At 35.6% G+C, this 19,678-nt stretch overlaps 1 protein-coding gene across 5 annotated transcripts in view; it reads right to left on the bottom strand.

The window, feature by feature from the left end:
- The window catches only part of CCDC102B (coiled-coil domain containing 102B), a 262,646-nt gene that overhangs the window by 18,028 nt on the left and 224,940 nt on the right, over positions 1 to 19,678 (bottom strand). For 4 of the 5 annotated variants that reach the window (XM_060029199.1, XM_060029202.1, XM_060029200.1 and 1 more), the window contains one exon: positions 18,719 to 18,822. In XM_060029199.1, the coding sequence (XP_059885182.1) occupies positions 18,719 to 18,822 (104 nt within the window). Of the gene's footprint in view, positions 1 to 18,587; positions 18,823 to 19,678 lie in introns of those variants that run through there. The other variant, XM_060029201.1, reaches the window with a different exon arrangement.

The raw sequence follows: 19,678 nt of genomic DNA, 5'->3' as shown, positions 1-19,678 counted from the left end.
AATAAATCTTGCTTTTTCTCAAATATTTATTATGATTTCTAGAAACAAAGAATTCAAACACTGCCTCACAGCTTGCTTCTGCACTTTCCAAAGTGGTAGCCACTAACCCCATTTGGCTATCAAGCAAAAGTAATGTGGTAGTACAGATAGAGATGCGTTGCTCTAAGTATAAAATAAATATAAAAAACTTGCAAATACCCTTTTTTATTAAGGTATAATTGACATATTACTTTCATGTGTAGAGCATAATGATTCAATATTTGTGTATATTATAAAGTGATCACCGCAGTAAGTTTAGTTAACATCCATTAACACATATAGTTATCATTTTTTTCTCTTGATGAAAACTCTCTTAGCAACTTTAAATATTCAGTACAGGACTTCCCTGGCGATCCAGGAGTTTGGACTCCATGCTTCCATTGCAGGAGCCGCAGGTTTGATCCCTGATTGGGAACTGAGATCCTGCATGCCGCGTGGCATGGTCAAAAAAAAAAAAAAAATTCAATACAGTGTTATTAACTATAGTCACCATGCTGCACACTACATCCCCATGACTTATTTTATAACTGGAAGTTTGTACCTTTTGACCCCCTTAGCCCATTTGACCGCCTGCTCTCACCCTTTGCATCTGGCAACCACCAATCTGTCCTCAGTATCTGTGAGTTTCATTTGTTTGTTTAGATCCATATTTAAGTAAGATTATATGGTTTTTGTCGTTCTCTGACTTATGTGGCATAATGCCCTTAAGGTCCATCTGTATTGGACCTTGAGCGCAAGGTCCAATATGGCAAGGTCCAAAATGGCAAGATCTTTTTTTATGGCTAAATATTCCGGTGTATATTTATATATACCACATTTTCTTTATTCATTTATCCATTGATGGACACTTAGGCTGTATCCATGTCTTGGCTATTGAAAATAATGTTGCAATAAACATGAGGGTGCAGACATTTTCTTGTTACTATCTTCATTTTCTTCAGATAAATAACTAGTAGTGGATTGCTGGATCATATGGTAGTTCTGTTTTTAATTTTTTGAGGAACCTCGTACTGTTTTCCATAGTGGCTGCACCAATTTACATCCTACCAACAGTGCACAGGGTTCCCTTTTCTCCACATCCTTCCTGGCATTTGATGTTTCTTGTCTTTTTTATCATAGCTGCTCTAACAGGTTTGAGGTGATACGTCACTGTGGTTTTGATTTGCATTTCCCTGATGATTAGCTATGTGGAATATTTTTTCATATACTCGTTGGCCATCTGTATGTCTTCTTTGGAGAAAATGTCTATTCAGATCCTCCGCCCATTTTTTAATTGGATTGTTCGGTTTTTTGCTATAGAGTTTTATGAGTTATTTATATGTTTTGGTTACTACCCCTTAACAGATTAATGATTTGCTAATATCTTCTCCCATTCAGAGGTTGCCTTTTTATTGATATTTTGTTGATGGTTTCCTTTGCTGTGCAGAAGTTTTTAGTTTGATGTCATCTCAGTTGTTTATTTTTGCTTGTGTTACCTTTGCTTTTGGTGTCAGATCCAAAAAATCATCGCCAAGAGCAATGTCAAGGAACTTACTGCCTATGTTTTCTTCTAAGAGTTTTATGGTTTCAGATCTTACATTCAAGTCTTTCATCCATTTTGAGTTAATTTTTTGTGTATGGTGTAAGATAGTGGTCCAGTTTCATTCTTTTGCATGTGACTTTCCAGTTTTCCCAACACCATCTACTGAAGGGACTCTTCTTTTCCCAACATATATTCTTGGCTTTTCTGTTGTAACTTAATTGACCATATATGTGTAGGTCTATTTCTGGGCTCTGTATTCAGTTCCATTGACCAATGTGTCTGTTTTTATGTCAAAGCCATAACGATTTGCTTACTATAACTTTATAATACAATTTGAAATCAGAGAGTGTGATGCCTCCAGCTTGGTTCTTCTTTCTCAAGATTATTTTGGTTCTTCAAGGTCTTTTGTGGTTCCATACAAATTTTAGTTTTTCAGGGTGTATTTCTGTGGAAAACGTCACTGGAATTTTGATAGAGATTTGCATTGACTGTAGATTGCTTTGAGCCGTATGGATATTTTAACACTTCTTCTAATCCATGATTATGGAATATCTTTCCATTTGTTTATCTCATTTTTATATTGTACATTGATAATGGTGATATGCTGGATATGTTAGGCTACAAGTAAAACATAGTATTACAGTTAATTTCAGAAACTCCTTTTTCCTTTTTTAAATGTAGTTCGTATCTGGCTCACATTGTGTTTCTGTGGCACAGTGCCATATGAAACATTAATTTTTAATACTGAAAATGAGAAGAAGAGAAAATAGGTATTTTTCTGGTCAGCTTCTTTTCAGAAAACTCTTAATATTCTTTAGGAATGCTAATCTGCTGATCTAATCCACTGTGGATACCACAGGGAAAGTCCTAGAAATAAGAGCTTATGCTGTACATTAAACAATTTGCTGTATCTGTTATTAAGGTAATTTGGTACGCTGTCTTACTGTGAATTATTTGGTATTGACAATGCACTGCCTTAAATCCCCAGTAACATTTAATTGACCAACAGCAATCCCAGTGCGATACTAGACCATAAACCATTGAAAAAAACATGTCAGCAGTTGACTCTTTTGAATAACGTTAGACATTGATGACTGCAAGAGACTTCAAGTACCAACTGGGACTATGATACGATAGTATAGCTGTTGTGGTATAAAGTATACCACAATGACAGCCAAGTAGAAAACCTTAAACACATAGGGACTGAATCAACTAATTATGCCGTATATCCTCAAGTCATTCATAGTCTTTTGCTTCCCTGCCAAGAGTTCCTGTCAAAACAGGAGGAGAGAATTATTCTGGCAGAAAAGGATAGAGAGTAGGGTGAGGAGTGGAAGGCATTCATGTGACGACAGAAGAGCTGCCAGCTAAATGAGGCACGCTCTTCTGTTACAAAGAGTGAAGAAAAATGAAAATTAGGACAGAAAGCAGTCAGAGTAAGCAGGGACGTGTGTGAGACAGAACAACAGAGAAGGAAACCAAAGACCTAGATGGTGCTTGGGCTGGGCACTCGGGTCCTGCCACTTCTCGACATAAACCCTATTTTCTCTCCGTGCCAAAAAGCTACAGTATACTCTTTTCCAGTGCTGCTGAAATGTTTAAGGTTTTGCAGTGTTTAATAGGTATTTTAAAAGTAAGGTGTCAGAGCATTTCAACTATGACTAACACGGTACTACCAAATTGCTATAGATCTTATTGCTTAAAAACCAACAGCTGGAACAAATTTTATTCTTACCCTTAGTCCCTATGACTCACTGTCTACATTGTCAAGGTAACTCATTCTGTGATAAGTTTGAGCTGGTGATGTTTTCTCTATCCACATATTATGAATGCTACAAAGCTTTTAGAAAATGAATTGATAATAATGTAGGTGCTTTGACCTGAATAAGTATCTCCTCATATAAGAAAAATTAAGTATACAAAACACTTAACAGAAAAAAAGAGAACAGCCAGGACATTTTATCCAAGAAAAAATATTATATTAAAAAAGGAAAGGAAATAGTATTGTTAGAAGTCAAAATAAAGGAAACATTCAAAGAAACCTTAAATTTGAAATCGTGTGTGTGTTTAATTCTGTTGGGCATCTCCTACAAGGTGTAATGAGAAATGGCCTTTATGATGGAAGCATGAGACATAGAGAGAAGCTGTGCTTAGTTAATGACTACCATGAAAAAAGAGCTGTCTAACATAAGAGAAAGACAAAAGGAAACCCATAAAACAGATCTTAAAATTGTCTTGAATGCAGAGTACTAGCAGCAATGAAAATTTAACAAATTTGAGAATCCCTCTCAGAATTCAGAGGGAGAAATTACCTAAGAGTTTAAAATGCACGGAGAGAATGTAATTGATACAGTAAAAAAAAAAAAAAAAAAAAAAAAGGCAAAGCAAACATCTATTGACATTGCTGAAGGAATAATTGATGATCCTGAGGTGGAAAGAAAATAGAAAAATAACACCTAAGAAATAATATTGCATCTAAACTCTTAACTGAAATTTAAAGACGTGAACATATAGATTAAATGTACTTTTCACACTTACATCTAACTTAAATCGACTATACTTCAATAAAAACAATTACATCTAATTATTAACTATGTATTTACTTTGGAATAGTGTCTGTTCACATTCAAAGTGAAAGAATAAGACTAATTTTAGTACTTTTGTAGGAAAAATAGTATACTTTCAAGAGGCAAGCATTAAATTGATGACAGATATCTCTTCTATAACACCAATATAGTACAACAGTGTCTATTGATGGCAATATTTTGTGAATCTAGAATTATAAGCAATCCAAGTTGTTCTTCATGTGTGAAAGCAACAGGAGCTGCTTATTGTTCTGGGACAAAATTACTGAAATGTATATCCCGGATTACTGAGTGAGGAACCAAAATAAAGAGGTCAGTAATAGCAAGAACTAGATCAAACTGTCAAACTTTATAACTAAGCAAGAGTACAAATAAAAATACTTAAATATGGTTTCATTTAAAACATGCAAATACCAAAAAATCTTAAAAGTATGGTCAACAAAGAAAATATGAATCTGGGTCTAATCCATGCTAAATAAGTTAATAAATATGAATTGGGAGCATGACCTTTATTGTAAGTTTAAATGTATCAGCATATGAAGTTATGACTTTGTTTGGCTGGATGGAAAAGACAAAGTACCCAAGGAACTGTCCCCCGCACACAAACAGACCTCAATCACCTGAAAAGTGATATAAATTTAGGGATTCAGCAATATGGAAAGTGTGGTGTAGGTTGACTACAAACGTAAAAAATGATGGGTCATGGATTTAAATCTAAGGCATAACAGTTACAAATGGAAAATAAAACTTATTTAATAAAACTATAAATTTATAGCTCCAGTTTATGTATTTTTACTCATGTAATTTCTAGAAGGACAGGAAGAACAAAGGCAAATATTAAGATAAACAATTCTTCATATAGGGCATATTTAAAATGTAATTTTATTATTCACTTTAATTACGGAGATGTAATCAAGAGGTTCAAGATTTTAAAAATAAACTTAAATGACTTTTCATAGAAACGAAATCAAGATATTTAACTCCCAAACCAAGTACAGAGAAGAAAACATAAAAGTAGTACTGCACAGCATAATCCCTGTAGGAAAATACAGAATGCAGAGACAATCTCAGGCATGCAAAAGCAATAAAGAAAACATGCTAATTTTTAATTTATGACATTTTTGGTAATATTTTAAAAGCTTTTACACATGATGAAACATTGACTTAAAGTAACACCCACTTATATTCTGTATAAAAGAGGCACAAGAGTGAATCTGGGAAGACGAAAGATGGCAATCTGAGCACAGACCCAGTGCTGGGTCCTTATGCCTGACCTGCACCTGCTTTTCTTCTCCAGACCCTCCCTCACTGCTCTCTGTAAAAATACAGAATTGTGGACCCAGATGTGCAGCCCCTAGAGGATGCTTCTTATGTTTTGATTTCTACTAGAATCATGGGAGTGAACAGCTGTGTGGGATCACATGGTTGATGGAACTGGGTAGATGCAGTTGGAAAACAAATGCAGCCTTGCCTTCCTGAGGGGTTTTCAGTCCCTGAAGGTCCTAGCTCAGCCCCTAGGAATCCCTTAGTGGAAACTGTGTGCCTTACTGTGGCTTATTCCTAAAGGGCCCTTCTAATCTGATCCAGAGGGTCTGGTGAATTTTTGGAGAAGGGCATTGGAGAATGGTCTCAAAGTCTCTGGGTTGGGAGTGAGATGCATGTGAGTATATAGGGGCCTGAGAGCAGAAGAGCTTTCTCCTGCCACTCACCAGTGTGAGTCCTCCAGTACCTCCCTGTCACAGTAAGAGCGCAAACTGTGGGGCATTCCACGTCCATGGGATGTGCTCCAGCTGAGGGACTCTAACATCCTCAAATGTATAGCTACTGAGGGACAGAAAAATTAAATCCAAAATGATGATCTAGAATAGTACTTTGACCAGTAGACAGAATAATCCCATGGGGATGAATCAGACTATAAAAATTACATTTTGTAACTTAAAAAGTCACATAATGTTAAAATTTTTAATTTAATTGATGGGACCTCTGCTTCAAAATAACAGATAATAGATCACCCCAGGCCAATCCTACTGCCAACAATTAAAAAGAAAATGGCCAGATTTCAAAAATCATAATTTTAAAGTCATCTGAAATGTGTAGACAACAGAACTAGATGAACTAAAAACTTCAGACAGGCGAGAAATATTTGGATGTGAGCTGATGACCCCTGGTTGTTTTTTATTATTTTATTTCCCGGGAGAGTATGCCAGTTCTGATGGCTTAGCTCAGGCAGAGAACGGCTGCTGGGGGGACTGTGATGGGGGAGGAAACAAACAATGCTTTTAGGGGCCACAAGTGGCTGGAATGACAAATCCAAGAGTTGAAGGCCAGCTTTCTCTAGACATTTGTGAATTCTGAGGCTGTTTGGGAGGCTAACAAATTAAGCCAAAAGTTTCTGGAAAAAAGTCTCTTACATTCCACTAAAGAAAAGGGCCTGGAAATACAGCAAGCAGGAGATGAGAGCCTCAGAGAAAGCAGAGATTCACCCAGGGGCACCTACCAGTCCTGGGTGAAGATAGAAACTTCAGAATAGCAAAGATTGAAACCAACAAGCAAGAAAATTGTAATTAGGAGGAAAAAAGAAAAAGAGAATAAAATAAAAGTAAGTATTTACCTATTATCTTCAGAAAGGTCCAAAAGGACAATGCATCCATAAAACAAAGATGATATTTAAAAAAGAGAATAAGAAAAAGCTTAAAGGATTAAATATTTTACCTTGATGCCTTTTTTATTAAATTATGAGTAATATACTATAATGTGTGATGAAGCACAAAAGATAAAGACAGCGAATTTAAGAATGTTGGGAAATGGAAATTCCAAGATGACAGAGCTGTGCTTAAATAGGAATCACTCCCTATTAGTTTATCAGATATCACTGTTCACTTGAAATTAACTTATTGAGTAATAATAAAGGTAGTCTGCAGGAAAAAAATTAAAGATGGGTACATTGAAAATTACACAAGTAAATAAAACTAGGCAATGATTAAATATTTAAGAAAAAGGAACAGGTTCAGACAGAACACTTTGTTATAGTACACCACTGGGCTCTGCAGTAAATAATCTTAACATTCTCCTGAAAAATGTATCTCTATTTGACGCAAAGTTTGGCATAAACTATATTGGCATGATGAGATAGGTAAAGAGTGGTTGAAGTTGTGGTGATGTAAGAGTTTAGTCTTGATCCAATAATGAGTTCTCAAGAGATAATATAAAAAGAATAGTAGGAAAAACATATAATATAGATACATGAGGATAAGTAACAGGAAAAGCACCTAAGATACTTAAAAGTAGTTGGCCTGGGGAATGAGCCTTTGATTAAAATAAATTTTAAAATTTCATGAAATCAAATATGTCATAATTTATAACTTCTGAGATATGCGTTTGCTTTAAAAGGCATTCCCCAAATGTTAACAATCTCTCATTTTCTTATAACACTTTCACCATTTACTTTTGTTCTCTCTTTAAAATCTACTTGCAAGCTTAATTTTATATGGTTTGTTATTGACACTTTAAGAAACTTTTATCTAACTCTGTATCTACTTTCAGATTTTTTTTTTAATGTTACTAATTTAAATAAACTTAGGTAGAGGGCTAATGGACTCATTCTCTCTGTTCAAAATCATAAGTCCATTATGTTGTAATGAGGAAAACATATAAAATTTATTTTGTAATGTTTTCAACATTATTTTATAGGTGTCTTACGTATCACAAATGCCACTGTCATCCCCTAATAGAATTTAGTCAAATTAAGGCATATTACTTTTCTACTTTTTGTAGTTATTATAGACTTTGAATTTGTAAAACATAAAGGGAATTTCATACAAGAGGAATTAGTAATCCTTCGTCAGAGGCTAACTATAGTTTTCAGTGGATTACTATAAAAGTTTCTCACATTGGTCACGTGTCAGTAGAATAATATAATCTTACTGAAAGCCGCGTTATTCATACTTTCCCTCTAGATCTCCTCCAGTCTCTGAGATTGGGGCACTGCCAGCATTGCCAAGCTATCAGGTCACAGCCATTGATAATCTCAGCACAGGTGTACTAAGAACAATCCTATCGTTGGTGAGTCTTGGCAACAGGGAATGCAGACTGCTGTTACGAAAGCATTCGTGCTTTTCAATTCTGAAATTCCTGCTGTTAAGTATTACATCACACTTATTTTACGGTTCTGATGAATTTCTGGAATGAAAAAACACCAAGTTACCTGGCAGTTGTCAACATTTGTTGACCTATCTCCCAGTTCCCAAATACTTGTAGTAACTATTGCCTCTTTTGGTGGTTTTACTGAGATAAAACACCAGCTTATAATTGGAATCACTGAGTTATCAGAGCCCCAGATATTATCCTCATTCCTACTTTTGATGTGGAATAAGTACAACTGATCCTTGAACAACTCAGGTTTGAACTCTGTGGGTCCACTTGTACAAAGATATTTTTCAGTAGTAAATACTATAGAACGACAGAGTCAGTGGTTGGTTGAAGCTACTGCTGCTTCTGAACATGGATTAACCCCAGAGTTGTTCAAGGGTCAATTGTATTGGCATTCTTACATTTTCAAAAATTACCTCATTTTTTCTTACTAACATCTGCACCATGTGTAGGTTCAAAGTAGGGGGATTGTGATGTGTGAATGCCTGTGAGTATTTTTTTTTTTTTTTTTTTGCGGTATGCGGGCCTCTCACTGTTGTGGCCTCTCTCGTTGTGGAGCACAGGCTCCGGAGGCGCAGGCTCAGCGGCCATGGCTCACGGGCCCAGCCGCTCCGCGGCATGTGGGATCCTCCCGGACCGGGACACGAACCCGCGTCCCCTGCATCGGCAGGCGGACTCTCAACCACTGCGCCACCAGGGAAGCCCCCTGTGAGTATTTTGTAGGCTCCAAATAAATATTATTTTTTTCATTTTCTAAATAATGGGTCAGATTCTGGAAAACTTAATCCTATCATACCACTGCAGGAATCTCTACTAAAATAAGATATAAAAGTACTAAATTCTATTCAACAGTTAAACTGAAAGAGTCACTTCTTAGATGTCACATTTAATATCAGAGAATTTAGCTCCAAACTATATTTCATACTTAGAGAAATTAAGTTAAAGATTTTGTTTAAAAGCAGTATTTCCACTCAACCATAATATTCTGAGTTATTACCTAATCATTCACAGAGAATAAACAGACCTGAAAGCAAGCTAAAGAGAACTTATATAATGTGATTTTACATAACTGAATTAATCATACCTCTAAGGGTTCAGTAAAATGTTCATTCAGAAAATTCTAATTTACAGATCTGAATACTATTCTCTCTTTATCCTAACTTATAGCTTAATGTTAAAATGTCTTTTTAAAGTTCACATTTTTCTATTTAGTCATCTCTTGCTACAGAGGATTGCCCAGCATCCTTCTCTGAAAAAAATTTAATTTCTTTGATGGTAACAGTCAAATTGGAGCAACTGTTAAAAGTAACAGAAACTTAATTCCTTCTACTATCCCTTTATGGGAAATATTCTGAAACCTACTCATCCTTGCCATTCTTCCCAAGATCCTCTTAAATTTATTTGTGGTGACTAGGACTGAAAAGTATGGTCAGATTTAAATAGTAAAGAAAAATGTATTAAATGAATAAATTAAAAAATTATTAGTGAAATCCTGGCCAATGAGAAACATTTTATTGGTGTAGTTCTCATCTTAATCTATCTTTAAGCCTCATAAAATAATCATTAAACATCTTGGCCTTCTTTGAAATGGCACAGTTAGCATACACTAAATTATGGTTGCAAACTCATAATTAAATAGGCATTGTTGGGGTTTTGTTTGGGGGGGTATTTATTGGAATTTCACATGACTTTTTTAATGTTTTTTTTCACAACTTTTTTTTAATTGAAGTATAACTGATTTACAATGTTGTATTAATTACTGCTGTACAGCAAAGTGATTCACATACTTCTTTAACATATTCTTTTCCATTATGGTTTATTATAGGTTACTGAATATAGTTGCCTGTGCTATACAGTAGGACCTTGTTTATCCACTCTACATATGAAAGCTTACATCTGCTAATCCCAATCTCCTACTCCATCCCTCCTCCAACCCCCTCCCGCTTGGCAACCACCAGTCTGTTCTCTATGTCCGTGATTCTGTTTCTGTTTCATAGGCAGGTTCATTTGTGTCATATTTTAGAGTCCACATATAAGTGATATCATATGGTATTTGCCTTTCTTTTTCTGACCTCACTTAGTATGATAATCTCCAGTTGCATCCATGTTGCTGCAAATGGCATTATTTCATTCTTTTTTATAACTGAGTAGTACTTCATTGTATATATGTACCACATTTTTATCCATTCACCTGTTGATGGACATTCAGGTTGCTTCCATGTCTTGGCTATTGTGAATAGTGATGCTATGAACATAGGGGGTGCATGTATCTTTTTGGATTAGAGTTTTGTCTGGATATATGTCCAGGAATGGGATTGCTGGATCATATGGTAATTCTATTTTTAGTTTTCTGAAGAACCTCCATACTGTTTTTCCACAATGGATGCACCAACTTACATTCCCACCAACAGTGTAGCAGGGTTCCCTTTTCTCCACACCCTCTCCAGCATTTATTATTTGTAGACTTTTTGATGATAGCTATTCTGACTGGTGTGAGATGATACCTCATTGTCATTTTGATTTTCATTTCTCTAATAATTAGCAATGTTGAGCATCTTTTCATGTTCCTATTGACCATCTGTATGTCTTCTTTGGAGAGATGTCTATTTAGGTCTTCTGCCCATTTTTGGATAGGGTTTTTTTGTTGTTGCTGAGTTGTATGAGCTGTTTTTATATTTTGGAAATTAAGCCTCTGTTGGTCACATCATTTGAAAATATTTTCTCCTATTCTGTGGGTTGTATTTTCATTTTGTTTACGGTTTCCTTTGTTGTGCAAAAGCTTGTAAGTTTGATTAGGTCCCATTTGTTTATTTTTGTTTTTATTGCTATGGCCTTGGGAGACTGACCAAAGAAAACACTGATATGATTTATGTCAGAGAATGTTTTGCCTATGTTCTCTTCTAGGAGTTTTATGGTGTCATGTCTTATGTTTAAGTCTTTAAGCCATTTTGAGTTTATTTTTGCGTATGGTGAGAGGGTGTGTTCCAACTTTATTGATTTACATGTGGCTGTCCAACTTTCCCAACATCACTTGCTGAAGGGACTTTTTCCCATTGTATATTCTTGCCTCCTTTGTTGAAGATTAATTGACCATAGCTGTGTGGGTATATTTCTGTGCTCTGTATTCTGTTCCATTGATCCATATGTCTTTTTGTGCCAATACCATGCTGTTTTGATTAATTTAGCTTTGTAATATTATTTGAAGTCTGGGTGGGTTATGCCTCCTGCTTTGTTCTTTTTCTTCAGGATTTCTTTGGCAATTGAGTCTTTTATGGTTCCACATGAATTTTAGGATTGTTCTGTGAAAAATGTCAGGGGTAATTTGATAGGGATCACATTAAATCCATATATTGCTTTGGGTAGTGTGGCCATTTTAACTATTAATTCTTCCAATCCAAGAGCATGGAATATCTTTCCATTTCTTTGAATCATTTTCAATTTCCTTTATTAATGTTTTACAGTTCTCAGTATGTAAGTCTGTTATCTCCTTGGTCAGGTTTATTCTTAAGTATTTTATTTTTGGGGGTGTGATTTTAAAAGGTTTTTTTTTTTTTTTTTTTTTTACATTTCCTTTCTGATATTTCATTGTTGGTATAAAGAAATGCAACTGATTTCTGTATGTTACTCTTGTATCCAGCTACCTTGCTGAATTCCTTTATCAGTTCCAGTAGTTTTTGTGTGGAGTCTTTAGGGTTTTCTATATATAGTATCATATTATCTGTATATAATGACAATTTTACCTATTCCCCTCCAATTTGGATACCTTTTATTTATTTTTTTGTCAGATTGCTGTGACTAGGACCTCCAATACTGTGTGGAATAGAAGATGTGAGAGGGGCATCCTTGTCTTGTTACAGATTTTAGTGGGAAGGCTTTCAGCTTGTCACCACTGAGTATTATATTGGCTGTGAGTTTGTTGTAAATAGCTTTTATTATCTTGAGATATGCTCCCTCTCTACCCACTTTGGTAAGGGTTTTTATCATGAATGGATGTTGAATTTTGTCAAATGCTTTTTCTGCCTCTATTGATGATCATGTGGTTTTTGTCTTGTCTTTTGTTTATGTGGTGTATCATATTGATTAATTTGCCTATGTTGAACCATCCTTGCGAACTTGAGATGAATCCCACTTGGTCATGGTGTATGATCTTTTTTATGTGTTGTTGATTCAGTTTGCTAATATTTTGTTGAGAATTTTTGCATCTATATTCACCAAAGATATTGCCCTGAAATTTTCTTTGTTGTTGATGTCTTTAGTTTTGGTATCAGGATGATGATGGCTTCATAGAATGTCTTTGGTAATGTTACTTCCTCTTCAGTTTTTTGGAAGAGTTTGAGAAGGATCAGTATAAGTTCTTCGTATGTCTGGTAGAATTCACCTATGAATTCACCTATGAAGTCTGGTCCTGGACTTTTGTTTGTAGGGAGTTTTTAAATTACAGATTCTCTTTTATTTTTAGTGACTGGTCTGTTCAAACTACCTATTTCTTCTTGATTCAGTTTTGGTGGGCTGTATGTTTCTACAAACTTGTCCATTTCTTCTAGGTTGTTGGATTTTGTTCATAGTATTCCCTTATGTTTTTTTGTATTTCTGCAGTATCAATTATGTCTCCTTTTTTATTTCTTATTTTATTTGGGTTCTCTCTCTCTTTTCTCCTTGGTGAGTCTGGCCAGAGGTTTATCAATCTTGTTCCTCCTTTCAAAGAAACAGCCCTTGGTTTTATTAATTTTTTTTCTATTTTTAAATCTCTATTTCCTCTCTGATCTTTATTATTTCCTTCATTCTGCTGACTTTAGGTTTTGTTTGTTCTTTTTCTAATTCTTTTAAGTGGTAGGTTAGGTTAAACAGGCATTGTTAACTCCACTTTACAGATGAGAAAACAGACACGTCAAAGGATCAAATGAATTGCTTAAATGTCTTATGCATGTCTGACAGTTTCCAACCCTCTCCTCTGTAATTCTGGCAGGTCTAAAGTGAAAGGTCTTTTCCAATCCACAGACTTGCATATGACACTTAAGTAAGTCATGTATTCATTGAAGTCACTGTTTCTCACCTGTGAAGTGGAGATTCTAATTTCTATCTCATAAAGCAGGTAAGATAGTGCCTATAGGCCAAAAAAATGAAATCCAATGTTAATATTACATTTCTGTTCCAGCAGCCCTTTCTTTTTTTTCTTTGAAATTTTTACTTTCATTACTGATTTTTTTTAACATCTTTATTGGCGTATAATTGCTTTACAGTGTTGTGTTAGTTTCTGCTGTATAACAAAGTGAATCAGCTATTCATATCTCCATATCCCCTCCCTCTTGCGTCTCCCTCCCAGCCTCCTTATCCCACCCCTCTAGGTAGTCACAAAGCACCTAGCTGATCTCCCTATGCCATGCAGCTGCTTCCCACTAACTATCTATTTGGTAGTGTATATATGTCAGTGCTACTCTCTCACTTTGTCCCAGCTTACCTTTCCCCCTCCCCGTGTCCTCAAGTCCATTCTCTGAGTCTGTGTCTTTGTTCCTATCCTGCCCTAGTTTCTTCAGGACCTTTGTCTTTTAGATTGCATATGTACCTGTTAGCATATGGTATTTGTTTTTCTCTTTCTGACTTACTTCACTCTGTATGACAGAGTGTATCCACCTCACTACAAATAACTCAATTTCGTTTCTTTTTATGGCTGAGTAATATTCCATTGTATATATGTGCCACATCTTCTTTATCCATTCACTTAGGTGACTTAGGACACTTAGGTTGCTTCCATGTCCTGGCTATTGTAAATAGAGCTGCAATGAACACTGTGGTACATGACTCTTTTTGAATTATGGTTTTCTCTGGGTATATGCCCAGTAGTGGGATTGCTGAGTCATATGGTAGTTCTATTTTTAGTTGTTTAAGGAACCTCCATACTCTTCTCCACAGTGGCTGTATCAATTTCCATTCCCACCAAGAGGGAATGCAAGAGGGTTCCCTTTTCTCCACACCCTCTCCAGCATTTATTGTTTGTAGATTTTTTGATGATGGCCATTCCCAGCAGCCCTTTCTTATATCACTATGTTTTATTATGTGACATTCTTTAAAATTTTTCCTGGTTACATTCTCTTTAGAAAAAGTGTTTATTTCTACTAACAGAAAATAATGTAGAATTTCATATTTGCTGTTTCTCTGTTTCTTTATCTGAGGCATCAATGTGGCTACTGAATAGGACAAATCTCTTTCACATTACTTGTTGCCAAAGATTGATACCTCACTCTAATAATTATGGTTGAAGATGGACTCAGGAGTATTTTTTCCCAATAGAATACATTCAAAGATGAGATATGTTCAAATAAGAACAATATTACATTCAGTATACAAACTGTCTTCCTAGTTAAACTTGCTAAAGCTGTTATTGCGGAAAAAATTATATCGGTCTGTTAGTTTGCTTTTGAATAAGTCTTTGTAGTGTTTTAGTTTCTTTGGTGGATTACAGTGCATATAGATGTATGAACACATCTCTAAAAATTACTCTTTTCCAGCCAGCAGAATCATCCTCAATGAGAGTAGAAATTTTCAAATGTTCCTTCATTAGTTATGTTCCCAGATGAATATAAATTTTAACCTTCATCTGAAGATACAGAAAGCAGATACTTGGAGGTGATTTCAGAAAATATTACTGTCTTCACAACAATATATAAAAGGGAGAAAAATATTATGTGTACTTCTTTAGAAATGGATCATGCCAACAAGATGAAAATATATTAAGATTAAAAATAACCATTCTCATGCTTTCCACTGCATCGGGTATGATGTACCCGAAGTTCAGTCACAGTGAAGACAGCAGTATGCCTACCAAGGTGAGAATGCTTTGGAGGTCATTTAATTCCCCACACCAATCAAAGACTACAGTTTTATTCGTAGGAGTAAGTGAGGGCCAGGGGGCACACAGAAGGTCTTTGCATTTGGGAGGGAAACATGCACAGTGTATATGTTAGGTCGACACTAATCTTTGAAGTCTGTGTAACAGCTCCTCTTGGGATATGTAGACAATACCATATCTTCATTAGTTTGATTTAAAATCAGCTAACAACTCATTTCTTCCATGCATTTTTTATAAACCTCTGTAAGAGCAGTGTCATAAGATAGGAATTATATTTTCTGTATATATCATTTCATATTTGGCATAAATAGGTGGCACTTTGCAGTATAATACTAAACATTCCCCACTGTGATATCATTTCTTTAGGGTGTTCAATATAAACTATGCTTAAGTTACTATAGTTCTATTTTAAAATGTTTATATTTGAAACTGGTTGATATTACAATTAGTGCAAAGGGGTATTTTTAAAACAGCATTGGGGTTTCTTCATTAATGTGGGTATGAGTATTCTAATTTATGAAAATATTTAGATTTCAATTCTTTTATTAGTTTTCTAATTACAATATTTTCCTTAAAATGACAGATAACAATGTTTAAAGGGAAAAATTTCTGATGTTTATTTTACTGGTTAGTGCCTATCTTTTTATATCACAATATTGTGTTCCTGACATTTTTTAGTCTAGCATACAGGAGTTTAAGGTGTGTAATGTCAGGATTATTATTATAAAACGCTGTTTAGTAAAATGTGAATAATCTTACAAAGCGATTTCAAAACAGGTAAGAAAACATACCCAATAGGAGGTTATAGGTTTATGTAGTTGAAGTCAAGGGCAAGTAGTATTACTTCTTAAAATTTTTTTAGGAGGCATTTCCAAGATTTCTTTAAAATATATTTTCTTTTTTTGCACAAAAATTTTCTTTCTAAATATTTTCTCTGAAGGAAATTGCCTCTTAAAAAGTAGAGTGGGATTTCCCTGGTGGCGCAGTGGTTGAGAGTCCACCTGCCAATGCAGGGGACATGGATTCATGCCCCGGTCCGGGAAGATCCCACATGCCGCGGAGCGGCTGGGCCCGTGAGCCATGGCCACTGAGCCTGCGCGTCCGGAGCCTGTGCTCCGCAACGGGAGAGGCCACAACAGTGAGAGGCCCTCATACCAGAAAAAAAAAAAAAAAGTAGAGTGAGATGAATAAACTAATATTTGTTGCATATTTATTAATGTATAAGAAACATCTGACACAGCACATGACATTTTATTCAGTCTTTAAGGGGATGTTATATAGTTCTATAAGTAACTTGCTCAAGGTCACAGAAATAATAAATAGCAAAGCTTATCTTCTGATTTAGCCTGAGGAATATAGGTAGGAGTGAAGTCTAATCAAAAGTTGCTGCATTTGTGGTATCTGCCTTGTCTGCAAAGATGATGGCAGCAATGTCTAGGATGTCCCTATTGCACATATTGTTCTTTCCATAAAGCCATGGGGTCAATTTCCTCAACTCTTGAACCTGGGATGGCCTAGTGACCTGCCATAGACTCTGACCAATAGAATCTGAAGGAAGGGGCACTGTGTGACTCCCCAGGGTGATCTTCAGGGCAAGGGAGAAGCCCAAGAAGCAACAGCCATTTCTCACTCCAGCTGAAGTATCAGATATAGGAGTGAGGTCATTTTGGACATTCTAGCCTCAGGGAGCTCTCTGTGGAATGCAGATGCAAGAGTTAACCCGGCCACCTCTATGTGAAGGAGAAGAACCACCCAGCTGAACCCAGAAAAACCCACAGAACTGTGATAAACAATAAATGTTTTAGGCAATTAAGTATTTGGGTAATTCATTTTGCAGCAATAGAGATCTCAGACACTGGTATCTGGAAGTGAGGGGCTGCCATAACAAAATAGGTGGCATTGGTTTAGGGACATCAACAAGTAGAGAATGGAAAGATGGTGAGGAAGTTGTTAGGGCTGGTGTAAAAGCAGTGAAGCGATGGTCACTGGAGGCTGGCGAAGGGGAGACATTTATGCGTTGGTGCAACAATTAGCATTAGTGTCACCTGTGAGAACATGGAACCTATAACAAGCATGTAATAAACCTGTGGGTCAAAAAAACAAGATTCCCAGGCAGAATGTGAAAGTGAGAAATGTCTTCTTTTAAGTGGTCTTAAAAGAAAAATAAGTGAAAGAAATTAATTATTCATTTTTCAAGCAGATTTTAGAGGAAATAGAGAAGGCAGTCTCAAAGTAAGAAACTGTCTCCAGGTAAAGATAACAAGAAGTGTTATGGCCAATTTGCTTTTAAGAACTAAGCAAGACTTAAGACAGGGCTTAATAGAAGTTTGAAGGGTGTGCTGAGACGAAAGCCCATCCTGGGGCCCACACTCTTCACCAGTGCATATGCAATGGTCAATGGAAGGCCACTGGCAGGCCTCTTTGTCTCCCCAGGCCTTAGAGTTCCCACCAGTCAGACCTTCCCCCATGTTAGAGAAAGACACAGGCACGGAAGGGAAGGCTGGGTGAATGATGAAGCCTTTTACAAAGAGACAAGCTGGATGATCAGATGAGAGGAAGCTTTACTTACAAATCAATTAGTAAATTTTCATTTGCACTAATGGGAAAGGAGGAAGACCAGGTATATTCTTGACTGAGTTAAATTTTACAAGTAGGATTATATAGGGTCTCTTCTTAAGGTAAATTTCTTTATCTAAACGTAAATATGAAGCAGTAAACTATACTATATAAAAAGGTCTCAAATATTCCTCTATGTACAATTTTATACTTTGCTTTTGTTTCATCCAACTCAAAGGAAATCATAGCTTTATTTCCACCTGATTTATTTCTAGATACTATTTCTAGATACTATTGTACTTGTAGTGCTGGAGGGCTTTTCTATGACTTTCCTGCAAAATGTCTATCCAGTTGCAAGTCAAAAGCCCTTAGTTTCTGAGGTGCTTGTTGCTTTTCCTTAACTTCAGTCACAGGTGATCTATTACTTTGAGAGTATTCATATCAATTGGAGTGCAAATCTTAGCTTTGCTCCTTCAGTCTCTTTCTAATGCAAATCATAGTGTTTGACACCTCTGTCCACTTTTGCCTTGTATGAAGAATTATACCAAATTTATTGTTACCTCTCTAGGGTAAAAACATTTTTCACACAACGTGCCACCCTTACCACATAGATTGTGAATATGTGTTTAATGTCTATCAATTACTTAAGTACAGTGATTCTCTTATCAACTACCCAGCAAACTGTATGGTTTGCAACTTCTGTTTTCTTGCGGGTATTATAACCCTTTCAGTTTGTGAAATGTATTCTGAAAGCTCCTTTGGCCTTTCAGAAATTTTACACCTTTAGAACTAGAGTTGCTTTTAAATGATATTTAAATTGTCTTTATCATAACATGTAACATTTATTGGGGGGAAAAACAATAAGAGCCAAGAAGCCCATAAATTTAAGTACTGAGTGCAAGTTTCTTTTAATATTTCTAGTTACATTATTTTTGTTAAGAAAATGAGGAAAAAAGGACATCAAGATTTCCCTATCTAAGATCTCGATCTTGAATTTGACATATTTTGTGAAACAATTACCAGTTTTGTAAGTGCCTGAGTTGAAGTTCCAAGTTTTCATTTGTTTCTTTTTGTTCATCCAAAGATCTCTGGAGCTTATGGATCTGATTCAGGAAATCATCAAGCTGAAAGCAAAATAGAAAATGCCTCAGGTAAGATGACTGAAATAAGAAAATCCTTTTAAAAGCAAGTTTTTTGCATGACACATTCTTTTTTGTATATATACATGAATGTGTAGGAATACTTATTTTTAATTATAGAATTAGTTCATATAGTCAATAATAAACATCTACATGGAGTCTAGAATTTGACGAAATCTTACCTAGGCACTCCTCCCCTGTTTCTAACCTGGGCTTCCCTACCTTATTATTCTCAAGATTTTGAAAATAGTTTTACATATTTGCATGTGTGTATTTAAGTATAGCATATATGTGTGCATATACATATGCTAAGTGTATATATGTACACTTATATAGACACACACACATAATGGTACAAATAGAAATATTCTTTAAAATGTATTCTTTTAGTTGTTTTTAACTTAAACATAAAAAAGTGGGTATCATGCTCTATGTAATCTTCTAATACTTTCTTTTTTAATTCAATTGCTAAGACTCATCCGTATTGGTGACTCACTGTAGCCTCTTTGTTCTGGTTTACCAGATGGTACTGCATGATGGTGCCATGACAGTACACCACCCTCCTGTCCATAACTATTAGACTGTTTGCAGGCTTGAGCTGCTCTGAACATTCTTGTGTAGATCTCCTGATGCATTTGTGCAAAATAGTCTCTGGAGACATACGTAGGAGGAGAATTGCCAAGTTATATTTTTTAATGTTTAATTTTTCAAGATAATGCTAAAATGTCTCCCCAAAATGATTTACTAACTTACCTCCCAAAGGCAGTTAGATGGGATCCTGTTTGAGCATATCTTCGCCAACACTTGGTGGTGTGAGATATTAAAACTTTTGCCAATCCTT

This window comes from Delphinus delphis, chromosome 13, assembly GCF_949987515.2.
Source record: "Delphinus delphis chromosome 13, mDelDel1.2, whole genome shotgun sequence".
Lineage (NCBI taxonomy): Eukaryota > Metazoa > Chordata > Mammalia > Artiodactyla > Delphinidae > Delphinus > Delphinus delphis.
This window is presented reverse-complemented; position numbering and strand designations above follow the sequence as displayed.